This window comes from Clytia hemisphaerica, unplaced genomic scaffold, assembly GCF_902728285.1.
Source record: "Clytia hemisphaerica strain Z4C2 unplaced genomic scaffold, Clytia hemisphaerica genome assembly, whole genome shotgun sequence".
NCBI lineage: Eukaryota > Metazoa > Cnidaria > Hydrozoa > Leptothecata > Clytiidae > Clytia > Clytia hemisphaerica.
In genome coordinates this window covers 769,107-781,408 of record NW_027103674.1, presented here as the reverse complement: position 1 = coordinate 781,408, position 12,302 = coordinate 769,107, and the positions used below count along the sequence as shown (strand labels likewise).

Genomic DNA, 12,302 nt, shown 5'->3' with positions numbered 1-12,302 from the left:
CCTCCGGGGAGTTGGGAAATTGCTCGAAAAAAATTAGCAAGTAGGGGGCTGTTTATTTGGAACCTAAGAGTATATTTCATTCGAAAAGAAAAGGGGAAATTAAAAAGAAAAGGGAGATTCACCTTCCGGGCCATTGTTTAAAAGTTTAAAAATACCTGTAAGATTTGCCGATGCTTTTCCTTTCTTCAGTGAACGATCCACCACAGACTTCAGATATCGGCTTGAACAAAATTCTTTTTTCGTTGATTTGTTTGAATCTCTCTTTAAATTTCTTTTCAATCGACATGGCAAACTTTATGGCGCAATGGCGACAAACTTTATGTCAAGATTATGAAATGAACACAACACGTTTTCTCTTCTTATTTTTGCATCGCACGTTTTTCAGTTTCGAACAAGTTTCCAGTATGTTTCACTTCACATTGCGCAGAATGGGGTTTGGGTTTGACGTTCGAATTGTTTTTATAAAAAGACGGGGGTAAACATTCGAATAACAATATACCCTCAGGTCAACATTTAAAGACTTTCCACTTTGAAAAAGTAGCGTATTTGACCCCCGGAACGTTTTTTAACCGCAAGTCTAATTAGAGCCTTATGACACAAAAAGATTCGATTCATAATTCGAATGTTTTGCAAAGGTCAGACGCGCGCGGGAAACTTTCGAATGTTTTTCTGTAAGTTGATTTGGTGAGTGTGTGCACTCTGGACAGTTTTATTTATTTATTTTTTAACATCTCTCATAAAAATCTACGAATAGTCTGTGAAATAATTGATTCAATAATCGTTGGTGATTCATTCAAAATTTTTACTTCGAATTTTTCTGAGAATCTTGTCATGTCACTTACAGTATTCTTTAATGAAATAGGGAGGAAATATAAATTTTGAAATGGCTTTATCTCATCACTTACCTGCTGTATTTTTTGAGATTTACACAGCATTTATGCTGTAATATTTTTGAAGGGCTTACACTTTGTTTATCTAGCAGGTTTTAACTTCAGTTCTTGCTTTTCAATTATTCACTTGTTTGTTGATTATTCATTTTATTAAGCAGGTTAAGGTTTTTCTAGTTGGTAATGGATGGTTATGTCTTTGCTTTAGGTTGGTATGGGATCAATAGATTAAAGCTGGTGTTTTTTTATGAAGAAAAATAACTCGGAAAGCTAAAGGAAGCAAAAATTCCCGAGTTGAAAATTCAAAAATAACTCGGAAAGCCAAAGGAAGAAAAAATTCCCGAGTTAAAAAATGAAAAATAACTCGGAAAGTTAAAGGAAGAAAAAATTCCCGAGTTAAAAAATGAAAAATAACTCGGAAAGTTAAAGGAAGTAAAAATTCTCGAGTTAGAAAATGGAAAATAACTCGGAATGTTAAAGGAAGCAAAAATTCCCGAGTTAAAAAATGGAAAATAACTCGGAAAGTAAAAGGAAGCAAAAATTCCCGAGTTAAAAAATGAAAAATAACTCGGAAAGTTAAAGGAAGAAAAAATTCCCGAGTTAAAAAATGAAAAATAACTCGGAAAGTTAAAGGAAGTAAAAATTCTCGAGTTAGAAAATGGAAAATAACTCGGAATGTTAAAGGAAGCAAAAATTCCCGAGTTAAAAAATGGAAAATAACTCGGAAAGTAAAAGGAAGCAAAATAAACCGAGTTTTGAAATGAAAAATGACGTCACTAAATTCCAAAAATAAGGTCATAACTCGGGATAACTCGGTTTTTTTTTAACTCGGTTTTTTTAACTCCGAAAAAATAACTCGGGAATTCCTATTCTGAATCGCAGACCTCTACAAAACCCCTGGTAGTATAGGTCTGCTTAATGATCTACCAACCGCTTTCCGATTCGGTTTTTTTTAATTCGATGTATTTTACAGAATCTTAGCGAGTAAATAATTTGATTGACATTGATGTGCGCGCAAAGACGACCGTTTCGAACGTTTTCAATAGAATGTTTACATTCGAAATTCGAATCCCAGACCAGAAAAACAAAACAGAAAGAAAGATAAAAAACAATTTGATGCGCGCATTTTGTACAGTCCAGTGCCGTAGCAACTGGGGGGCAAGGGGGGGGCTATGCCCCCCCAATAATTTTTTCAAAAATGGAAAATTTGAAAAATGCAAAGTTTTTCTTTTTTAATTTGTCATAATTGTCTTTTAAGTGCATGTTTTGAGTGTATTTTTAAGCAATCTAGAGCTCAAATTTTCAAAATTTTCCCCCTCGGGCCAAATCATGGTTGGCCCTCGCGGTGTCACTAAACTTCAGCCCCCCCCCCCCCAATATGAAAATGCTTCCTACAGCACTACAGTCTGTAGATTTATTTTTGACTTTTGCTTTTATAAGATATCTGGTCTGTAAATTTATCAAAACTTTTCCTGCAGCTCTTCGGTCGAAGCTCAAAAATACAAATATGAACAGAAAAGTGAAAGAAAACAACCAAAAACACTCCAATCTCTTCAAAAGTATTGAAGCTAAGTACATGAAAAAGTTAAACACAAAGGCCACACAGTATCGAAAAGTGGAATGCCAAAGCTGAAGAAAATTTTTTTGTTTGTTTTAACATTTAACAAGGGAACAACAACACTCCCTTTTGTAGAATCATAAAGAAGTAATGTCAGAAATATTCAATACAACCCCCCAAAATGTACTGTATATACATAACTAAAATACCTTGAAATAATCTGCAACATATCTGTAGAACTGACAAAATAATTATCTGGAGCCAAAGTGATCAAAGAATCTAGTGTGGTAAAAAAATATACACTCATACAAGTCCAAATTCAAGCATCAAAATGTAGTTTTATGAAGCAAAATTTTGTTGGTGCACACAGAAGATACATCAGGGTCCGGTTGTTCAAAAGTGGATTAGCGGCCGATTAGCTAAGTCCGGATTAAATAGCGATTAGCGCCGATTAACGAAAATTTGTCTGTTGTTCAAAAAATATCACGATTAAAAAAGAGATTAACTTAGACTTAAACACCCCAAAACTTAATCCTGCTCGGGAGGTGGATTAAGGAAAGATTAAGCTTAAAACAAAGTGAGAAATGGCCGCGATGAACATGATTTTATATGGAAATTTGCAAAGAAGACGTCCAAGAACATACAGAACTGAAAGATTTTATGCATAACAACACTTTTTCAGATGAGGACATTCGGATGCGCTTTCGCTTTTCACGACAAGGCATTGTGTTTTTAACCAATCTTCTCAGACAAGATCTGCAAAGACCTACACAAAGAAACCACGCTTTGTCTGTGGAAAGTCAAGTGTTGATTTCTTTGAAGTTTTTGGCATGTGGAAGTTTCCAACAAGTTGTGGGAGATGTTATTGGAGTGGATAAATCAACTGTTTCAAGTTTCAATTGCTTGTATCGATTGCACACATGTAAGAATTTCTTGCCCCCATGAAGATGAAAAAGACTTTGTAAACATAAAAAATTATCATTCTATAAATGTTCAAGCCCTGACTGATCATGATTATCGTTTCCTCGATGTTGATGCAAGATGGCCGGGGTCCACACATGATAGTTTTATTTTTCGTGTTTCTGCAGTCAAAAATCACTTGGATAATAACAACAACTCGATAGACGATGGCTTGGTTATTGGAGATTCTGGATATGCTTTATCACGCTACCTTTTGACCCCCTATGATAACCCTGTAACACCACGAGAAAGACGATTCAACCGATGCCAAAAGAGAGCTAGAAGTTCAGTCGAAAGAAGCTTTGGTTTGTTAAAAGCAAGATTTCCTGCGTTACGATTTGGTTTGAGAGTCGACCCTATAAAAGCATGTCAAATAATTGGTACATGCTTTATCCTTCATAACATTGCTATTATGTTAAATGAAGACCCATTTGACGATGAAGAAGACCCAGACGACTTTGAGGCAGAACCTTATGATGGAGACGATCAAAATCGTGGTGCAATACGCGATCATATTGCAAATACATTCTTTTAAAAAACATGTTCAAATACACAAGATCTTTATCAAAAATATTATCAATTTACATTTTACAAACGACACAACACACCACCGACCACACACAGTCATTCAAACTTTCTAATATTTGTTTACAAATCTCTGAATTTTCGAATGTTTTCGTTCGTTCGATCTTGTTAAACCAGTTTAGGGAACCCGTCGAGCAGGTCGCACTTGTCAATCTCTAAACAAAACATTTTTTCAAAACAAAAGAATTTTTTTCAAAACAAAAGAATTTTTTTTCAAAACAAAAGAAGGCGAAAATTATCAAAAGTGAGAAGCATGAGAGAGGAAAATACTCAACTAAAGAGACAGTTAGAAATTACCTAGGCTACGTCATATCTTCCTCCGTTTCGAGCGTAAAACTCCTACTCTTCGGGCTATGAGCACTGCTCTTGTTTTGAATATTGAAATTCTCCAGATAAATCGCATGCGCACTGAGGTTTTAATGAAACAATAGAGAGTTTCGAAACCTAAGCCAATCGGCTGTGTTTTAAACATTCTTTAATTCAAAATCTCTATTGATAAACATCATTTGTGAATGTTGTCTATTATGTTTAAACCTATTAATAAGCAATTCCCGGTGGGGGTCACTAGTGGCCGCCTATAGCAGAGCCTATAGACCAAGAGTAAGGCCTAAAAGCCTGGATCTGTCTATTGTGTAGACTAGAAATTACCAACAAAAAACTCGATACTTTCTGTCAACAACAACAACAACCCCAGCAGTTACCAAGAGCATACGATTACCCACCCCCAGCTCCAATACCCCCAGATACATCACCTCCAGACCCCGGTGCACGACAACAACTTATAAGCCAAACAAAACAAATCGAGCAATCACCACCTACCAGAGAAAAGGAGGGATCATCAATGAAAACAACCACCAGTTTTAAACCAGAGAAAAGTTTTAAACATAAAAGTACCAAACCAACACCACCAATATACGGAAAAGGAAGAGTTAACCCAACGATTACAGGAGCAACAAAACCATATTCTATCTTTGTCGGTGGGCTAAACAAGAGCCTAAACAGTGATGAAATCAAGGAATTTATTTCGTATGAAGTGGGAGTTAACCCTACCTCCATCGAACCAGTCAGGGAAAACGAGTACAACAAATCGTATAGAGTGGACGTACCATATGCCGAGAAATCCAAGGTCCTTGATCCTAATAACTGGCTAGAAGGATTAGTTATCAAACCATTTCGACGTAAACGTAACAGCAATCACAATCATCATCGCAGACACAATCACCAAGATAACAACCCCCACCCAAAAATGAACCACTACCGCTCTGATAACAGGACAACCAACAGCTATGACCACTTTGATTACGAAAATGAAGAGAACTATTATTACAACAACCAACAAAATGGAGCAAACCAATATGGATATTAAACTTGTTGCCCTTAACTGCCATGGTTTTAAGGGAAACACCCTATACATTACCAATTTATTACACGAATATGATATTATCTTTTTGTCAGAAATGTGGATTTTAGAATCAGAGAGACAATTACAAAAAAGACTTTATAATCTACTTTACTCCAGCAAAAATTGGCCACTCAGGCAGACCGTACGGAGGGAATATAATGCTCATTAGAAAAACAGTTAAATACCAAAAATTAGATCTCATCCTACGTGAAGAATTTACAACCATTGTCAAATTAACAACAAACCAATCATCCTTACTAGTTGCAGGAGTCTATCTACAAACAGTATCAAACAAACCAGACTACATAAACATTTATCAGAGCCAGCTTGCAACTATCAGTGGAACCCTTCAAAAATTTGAGAGTACTTGCGAATTCATCATAATTGGGGACTTTCAATGCTGCCCATCAGAGATACCGAATCGACCATCAAATCGTCTTGGCAGACCAAATCAACTTACACCTCACCTTGACACATTCATCCAGACACATGAAGCTTACCCTGTAGACATATACGAGGCTACTGGGCCAACGTACACTTACCATCACGATACTCTGCAGAATTATTCATACATTGATCACATAATAATATCTACGAACCTTATGAATGCTGTTAGAGACACCAGTGTCATTGATATATCGTTCCTAAACACCAGTGATCATCTCCCTGTCACATTAATTATCCAACTACCGGAGAACCATACTCACAATGTGGACAGAGACAAAGAAAACTATCACAGCGGAGACTACCTCCCCACCTACGTCTGGAAAAACGAAAAATTCATCGAAAAATATCATGCGATAATCTCAGATACCGTATCAGATTTTAAACTAAATGACAATCTATTGCAGAGTGTTTCAGAAATACACTCCATACTCAAGGACTCTGCTATACAAGCACATAACAGTCTCAACGAGAGCAGAAATTTCCACTTCTTCAAGTCAAAACCGTGGTGGAATACTGAGCTTACCAAAAAGAAAAAAACACTTCAATACTTCTTCAACATTTGGAAATCTGAAGGCTTCAAAAAAGGTACCACGTCGCACGCAAGATACTGCTTTGCCAGGAAAGAATTCCGTAAAGAAATAAAGAAATGCCAAAACCAATCTACAACTGAACATTACGTGAATGTCGAGAAAATAAAAAACCTTAATCCAAAGAAATACTGGCAAAAAATCCGACAATCAAAGAAACATGACCAGAAACTCTTCACAATTAACAATCGAACCGATATACCAGGAATTACGAATGAATTCAAAGATCATTTCAGGGACATTCTAAATACACCTAGGGTACCAGACATCAACAATGCTGAATCGAATGACAAGCTACTAAACCTACTAAACGACCTTGAACAGCAAAACAACGAACCCTTTCACGTCACAGAGGAAGACATCAGAATAGCTACCTCTAGTCTCAATAATAACAAAACTTACGATCCTCACGATTTGAAAGCCGAGCACTTTAAGTACGCGCCACCAGAGCTGCATAATCTCTTAGCCTCACTCACGAATCGCATCATGGTAAACCAGGAATTACCAGCATCATTGTCAACCTCCATAATCATTCCCCTTGCAAAATCGTTTAACAAACCGCTCAACGATGGGAACAACTATAGAGGAATCAGTCTCACACCAATCCTGACCAAAGTTATTGAGAAAACCATTTTAAATAAGTGTCCAAACATTAAACAACACAACAATATGCAATTTGGCTTTGCAGAAAATTCCTCTACGATTCATGCAGAATTATTTATCAAGGAAACAATTGTAAAATATAACACAGAGAAAACACCAGTATACCTATGCAGCTTGGATGCTGAAAAAGCTTTTGACACTTGTAATTGGTTTAAACTATTTACTCTGCTTCACAAGCAACAGATCGTCCCAAACGTTGTCCTCAAATTCTTGATCAAATCTTATCTACAAGGAGACGCCACAGTTAGATACAGAAATCAATACTCTGACTCGTTCACATTCTCGCAAGGTGTTAGACAGGGATCAATACTCTCGCCATTCCTTTATAACCATTATACCGAAAAATTGATCGAAAACATTAAAAAACATGGGTGTAGGAACAATGCTTCCTGGAGACATTAACACATCCATAGTTACCTTTGCAGATGACATTATCCTATCAAGTCCGACCCTAAGACAGTTACAAGAAATGTTGGACGTATGTGTCAGCTTTGGCAAGCATCATGGTCTCAAGTTCAATCAAACCAAAACACAATTTGTAATTACTGGCCCCTGCCCTATCCAGGAACCAACGCTCATCTTGGAGGGTAACCCAATTACACCACAGCAGGAAATGAAACACCTTGGCTTCAAGTGGGGGACCCAGGGAAGACAGTTGACCCTTGGGAATCATATCCACCACCGATTATCCGACTTATGGGCAACAACTTCATCCCTTATATCGTCTGGAATCCGCTGGACGCATCCTGCCACCGTGTCAACTATCATAAAGAGTGTCGTCATACCGAAGCTATTGTACGGAATAGAGCTCACAAACCTGACAAAATCTTTCCAATCATTCGTGAACTCACAACTAAGGAGCGCTGCTAAGTCTTTGTGGGGATTATCGAAACACTGCAAAAACGACCTGAACAAATATTTTGATTTATATGACCTGACAACGGCAATCGATACTCGTAAGCTTAAGCTTCTACAACAGCTGATGAAAAACGAGACTTCAAAGCGCTACCTGCTAACCGCTTTAATGGATGGAAACTCCCACACAGTATCCCACATAATCGAAATTTGCGACAGTTATGGTCTTAATGTTCCTAGTATGTTACTGGGCAATCGCTTTGAACTTGGAAACAATATCCAATTGTTGGATCACACGTCTAAAATGACATTACATAATTTGTTGACAAACTGGAACTTGAGCAAAAAAGAGGAACTTAAAAATTTGTTAGAATCCAATATTATCAGATCTTAGGCTACTTCATATATTTTATTTTATTATTTTATTTTTATTACAACGTCTTTATCACTTTAGCTACTCTTGATGATTTCAGCCAAACCAACGATAACTCTCTATCTAAGTTATCTAGTTCGTCCAGCTTTCTGAACCTTTGCATGCCCTCATTTTCCATGAGCTCTCTAACATCCTAACATCAAGTGCAAACTCAATTACATTTGAATTGAGAAACTCATTTTAATTCCTTAATCTCAGACAAAATCAGACTACATTTGAGAAACTCATTCTAATTTCTTGTATGTCCTTGTATTTTGCGAGCTTAATTTTGAGGAACTCATGCCTAGACACCAGGCTTATTTTGTCCTAATATATTCATAATATATTTTTTTTTTTTCACATAATTTCATTGGTCTCTTTCCACTTTGGACAGCCTTACTATGCTCCTATAATCAACCTATATATGGGCTTGTCTCTGTGAGTTTTACTTCTAGGAAGTCCCTTGAGCCAATACTTTTTTCTTTTTTTTAGCTCAGACATTTTCTTGTTGTGCTTTGGCCTAGCCATTTTCTTACTCTAACCCTTCGTATACATAATTTCTTTCCCCCTAATTCCAACAATCCATCTCTAATCAACCTAATCAAGTCAAGTAGCAGAGGGCATGAGATCTTATAATTCAAGATAGATTTATTTTACGTCAAAAAAGAAATTTTTAACCATTGTACTATCTGAGTATGTGTAGATATACCCCTTGGGGTGATTAAAAGAGAAAGATTATTATTATTATAAAAGAAAAAATGGTTTTCAAGACAAAAGAATTCTCTCAAAACAAAAGAAAGATTTTTCTCTAAACAAAAGGAACTAACGTATGACATTACAGTGTCGTGTCGACAAAAATTATTTGTCAACAAAAGGGAGACAGTCAAAAATAAATGAGTGTGGTAAATGGTGTGCTGTGGAAAAAAATAAGTTAACTGTATATTATACCAAGTTTTTTATTTATTGTTCGTTATTGTTGATATTTTCTTCGGTAGGGTCCACATAAACAAAGTTTGTTTTCATTAGGGTCAACTCTAAAGCTGCCTTTTCTTTCTGTAGATCGAGCAACTTATCTTCAATAACACTTCAGAAGCAGCCACCGACCTAAAATTTGCAAATATCTGTTCTGATTTGCCAGCTGGAAGGATTTTCCCGAAATTAAGAACAGTTCCTCGTTTTCCAGGGGAGAAATTTTTACTTCAGAACAGTTATATCTTTCCAGCTAGGAGGTAAAAAAAGCTTTTGGAACAGGTACGAAATTACCAGGCGATTGATTTTATGCGAGTTAACTGTTCTTATCTACCAGGGCTGACAAAATCTTATAAGAACAGATCGCTAAATTGCAGCTCGACATTGAAGGACTTTTAAGAACAGAAACTTAATTTCCAGATGCTCTACATAGATGGAGAATTTTCAGCTGCCACTCCAGCCAACCACATTCAGAAGAAAAAGAACAGATCTCAAAGACTTTTTGACGTTTTTGAAATTCCCTCAGAACAGATACCGTTTAATTTCTATACTTTTACAAAATCTCCACATTAAACAAGAAAGGAGGAAGAAAAAGAAGCAAACTTCCTTCCGCCTACTTTTTTTTCGAAATCCAAATATATTTTCCAATCTATGATTCGGTGCCTCACAGAAAATGTAAACATTACGTAATATTATATTTGTAGACACTCGCCAGCTAAAAATGTCTTTAGCCGTATATCGGCTAAAGGCGGCAAATCTCTGGACAAAGGAAATATCGCTTATTAAGCATCATCGGGTCTCCTTACCGTACACCTCATAAAAGCATTTGAAAGATTGCCTTAAAAGTCCTAAAATATGAACCCTATCTTTCGTTTTAGACATCCCGTCGCATCGTTACCCTAAGGACTATCCATCGTCAGCACTCCTTGGTTGTGTCAATGTTGTTGATTGTGCTTCGAACGAAGAATATTTTCAAAAGGTAAGAAAGGTTTAGTGTTACTGAGAGATACTTTGAATTGCACGCAAGGTAGTTTGGGAGGCTTTGAAACACGGTCTTGATAAGGGACTCTTCCTTTGACAGCTGAAAATATGGTTAGAAATGAATGAACAGGTCAGGAAAAAGTTATGAACGTGGAGGGGGGGCTAGAGGCTGGGGCGTTTATTAGGCTCCCTGAGAGTACCGGTATATATAGAAACATAAAAGAGATTTGCATTCAAAAAGTATTTATTTGACATTTTTTGAGTTTTGTTTAGAAATAGTTCGCGGATAAGGCCTTTCCAAATTTCCATTGTGACTTAATTTCGCGGTTACACTGAAATCCGCGAAATTTAATTCCCGTGAAAATATATCCCATTAAGTCTGCTTTCTTTATAATTCTTCATATGTTTTTTCTTCTTTTATCCAGCATCCGATGTGTACCGAAGAAATCCGGAACAACTGAAAATCAAGTTCCAAATAATTAGCGGCAAACATAAAATTTGTAAGTCACTACTAAATTCTTTTATTCTGTTTGTATTATCGATATGTTTATTTAGCCTATACAAATGTAATTAGACAAATTTATAGATGTCGGAAGTTTTAAATATTGTTGTCAGTTAGTCTCTATGTACCTTAAGGGAACTTATTTTGGTGGGAACTAATTTTGACGAGCGGCAGAAATCCTGAAAGTTTTTTATTTTAACTTATTTTGCCGATTGATGAATTTTTTTAATTTTTACGGGAACTAATTTTGGCGAATGAGAGCGTAAATCTGTTCCAATTTGCCTTATTTGAAGCTTTTTTTTGTGTGAACTCAAGAAGTTATTTAGGCAGAAGACCAAAAATTTAATTTTGGCGAGAACTTATTTTGGCAAGTGAGCAAAATGTTTAATTTTAGCGGGAACGAATTTGGCGAATTTTGTCTAAATTCGCCGAATTCACCAAAATTAGTTCCCGCCAAAATAAGTTATCTTGATATCTTTTAAGTTCGAGCTTTTTAAGAGTATACTGGTACTTCTTTTTATTTTCAGACAAATTGGAACCACATATCCATGTTGCTGCAAAGAAAAATTTACGATTTCTTTCTTGAATTGTAACACTTGTGGACTATGTTCTGTTTTTATTTTCATAAATTTTGAAATTATTTATTTTTATAATTACCTAGATCTTATTCGAACGAATTCTAAAGAATAATTGCAAAGCATTGAATTTTGATCGAACCATTTCTCCCTAGGGGAGGGGGTACCAGGGTTCGCGGATGAGGGGTATGTGCTAACGGGACCACAGATCTGTAAAGCCTGAAGGGCTAGATTTGCGGCTTTTATCGAAAAGTGAAGCCTAGGTTTGGAAGGATTTCCTACCAAAGTCACGTGACTAAAATATGCAATTTCACCGGTTTGAGAGATGTGAAATAGCGTTTGCCGCCTACTTTTTTTGATCTCGCGCTCCGAAAACAATTAAAATGCTAGATCCTATCCATCGGCACGGTCAAATTTTTGCTTCACTTTTTTTTGCTGGAGAAAGCTTAAAGTTGCCTATCTAGCCCTTCGGGCTTTACAGATATCTGTGAACGGGACCTCTGAAAACCAACCCTTAGAACTTTTTAGTGAAAAAATTCCCCTTGGAGAGACTTTTTTGAGAAATTTTCTTCAATTTTTGAAAAATCTCTTACTCTTAGAAAGACCTTTTACAATTTCTCTCTCGAAATCAAAAAAATTCCGCGATAATCGTGAATTTTCCGACCCTTACAGGGACTACCTTGAAATATCTGATTTTTGTAAACTTTAGCTTTAGAGAGACACATCTGAAAGGTGAAAAAAACGACTCTCATCGTCTGCACATACCCAGCACCCATTTTTGCCTTAGTCCCCGGGCATTTTCCCCACTTAGCTCTGATAGTTCATTGAGTTTCATTGAGGATTTTATCTGGTTCATAAAATTGGGGGGGGGGAGGAGGATAAAAATTATTGTTAGTGGATCCGAAATGAAATATTTTAC

The 12,302-nt window shown here is 36.4% G+C and overlaps 1 protein-coding gene across 1 annotated transcript in view; it reads left to right on the top strand.

Moving 5' to 3' along the window:
- The window catches only part of LOC136803424 (activating signal cointegrator 1-like), a 37,942-nt gene extending 26,436 nt beyond the window's left edge, over positions 1-11,506 (top strand). The window contains exons 7-9 of the mRNA XM_067060144.1: positions 10,204-10,304; positions 10,732-10,806; positions 11,336-11,506. Coding sequence (XP_066916245.1) covers positions 10,204-10,304; positions 10,732-10,767 — 137 coding nt within the window. The 3' untranslated portion in view covers positions 10,768-10,806; positions 11,336-11,506. The remainder of the gene's footprint in view (positions 1-10,203; positions 10,305-10,731; positions 10,807-11,335) is intronic.
- Positions 11,507-12,302: the final 796 nt, after the last annotated feature.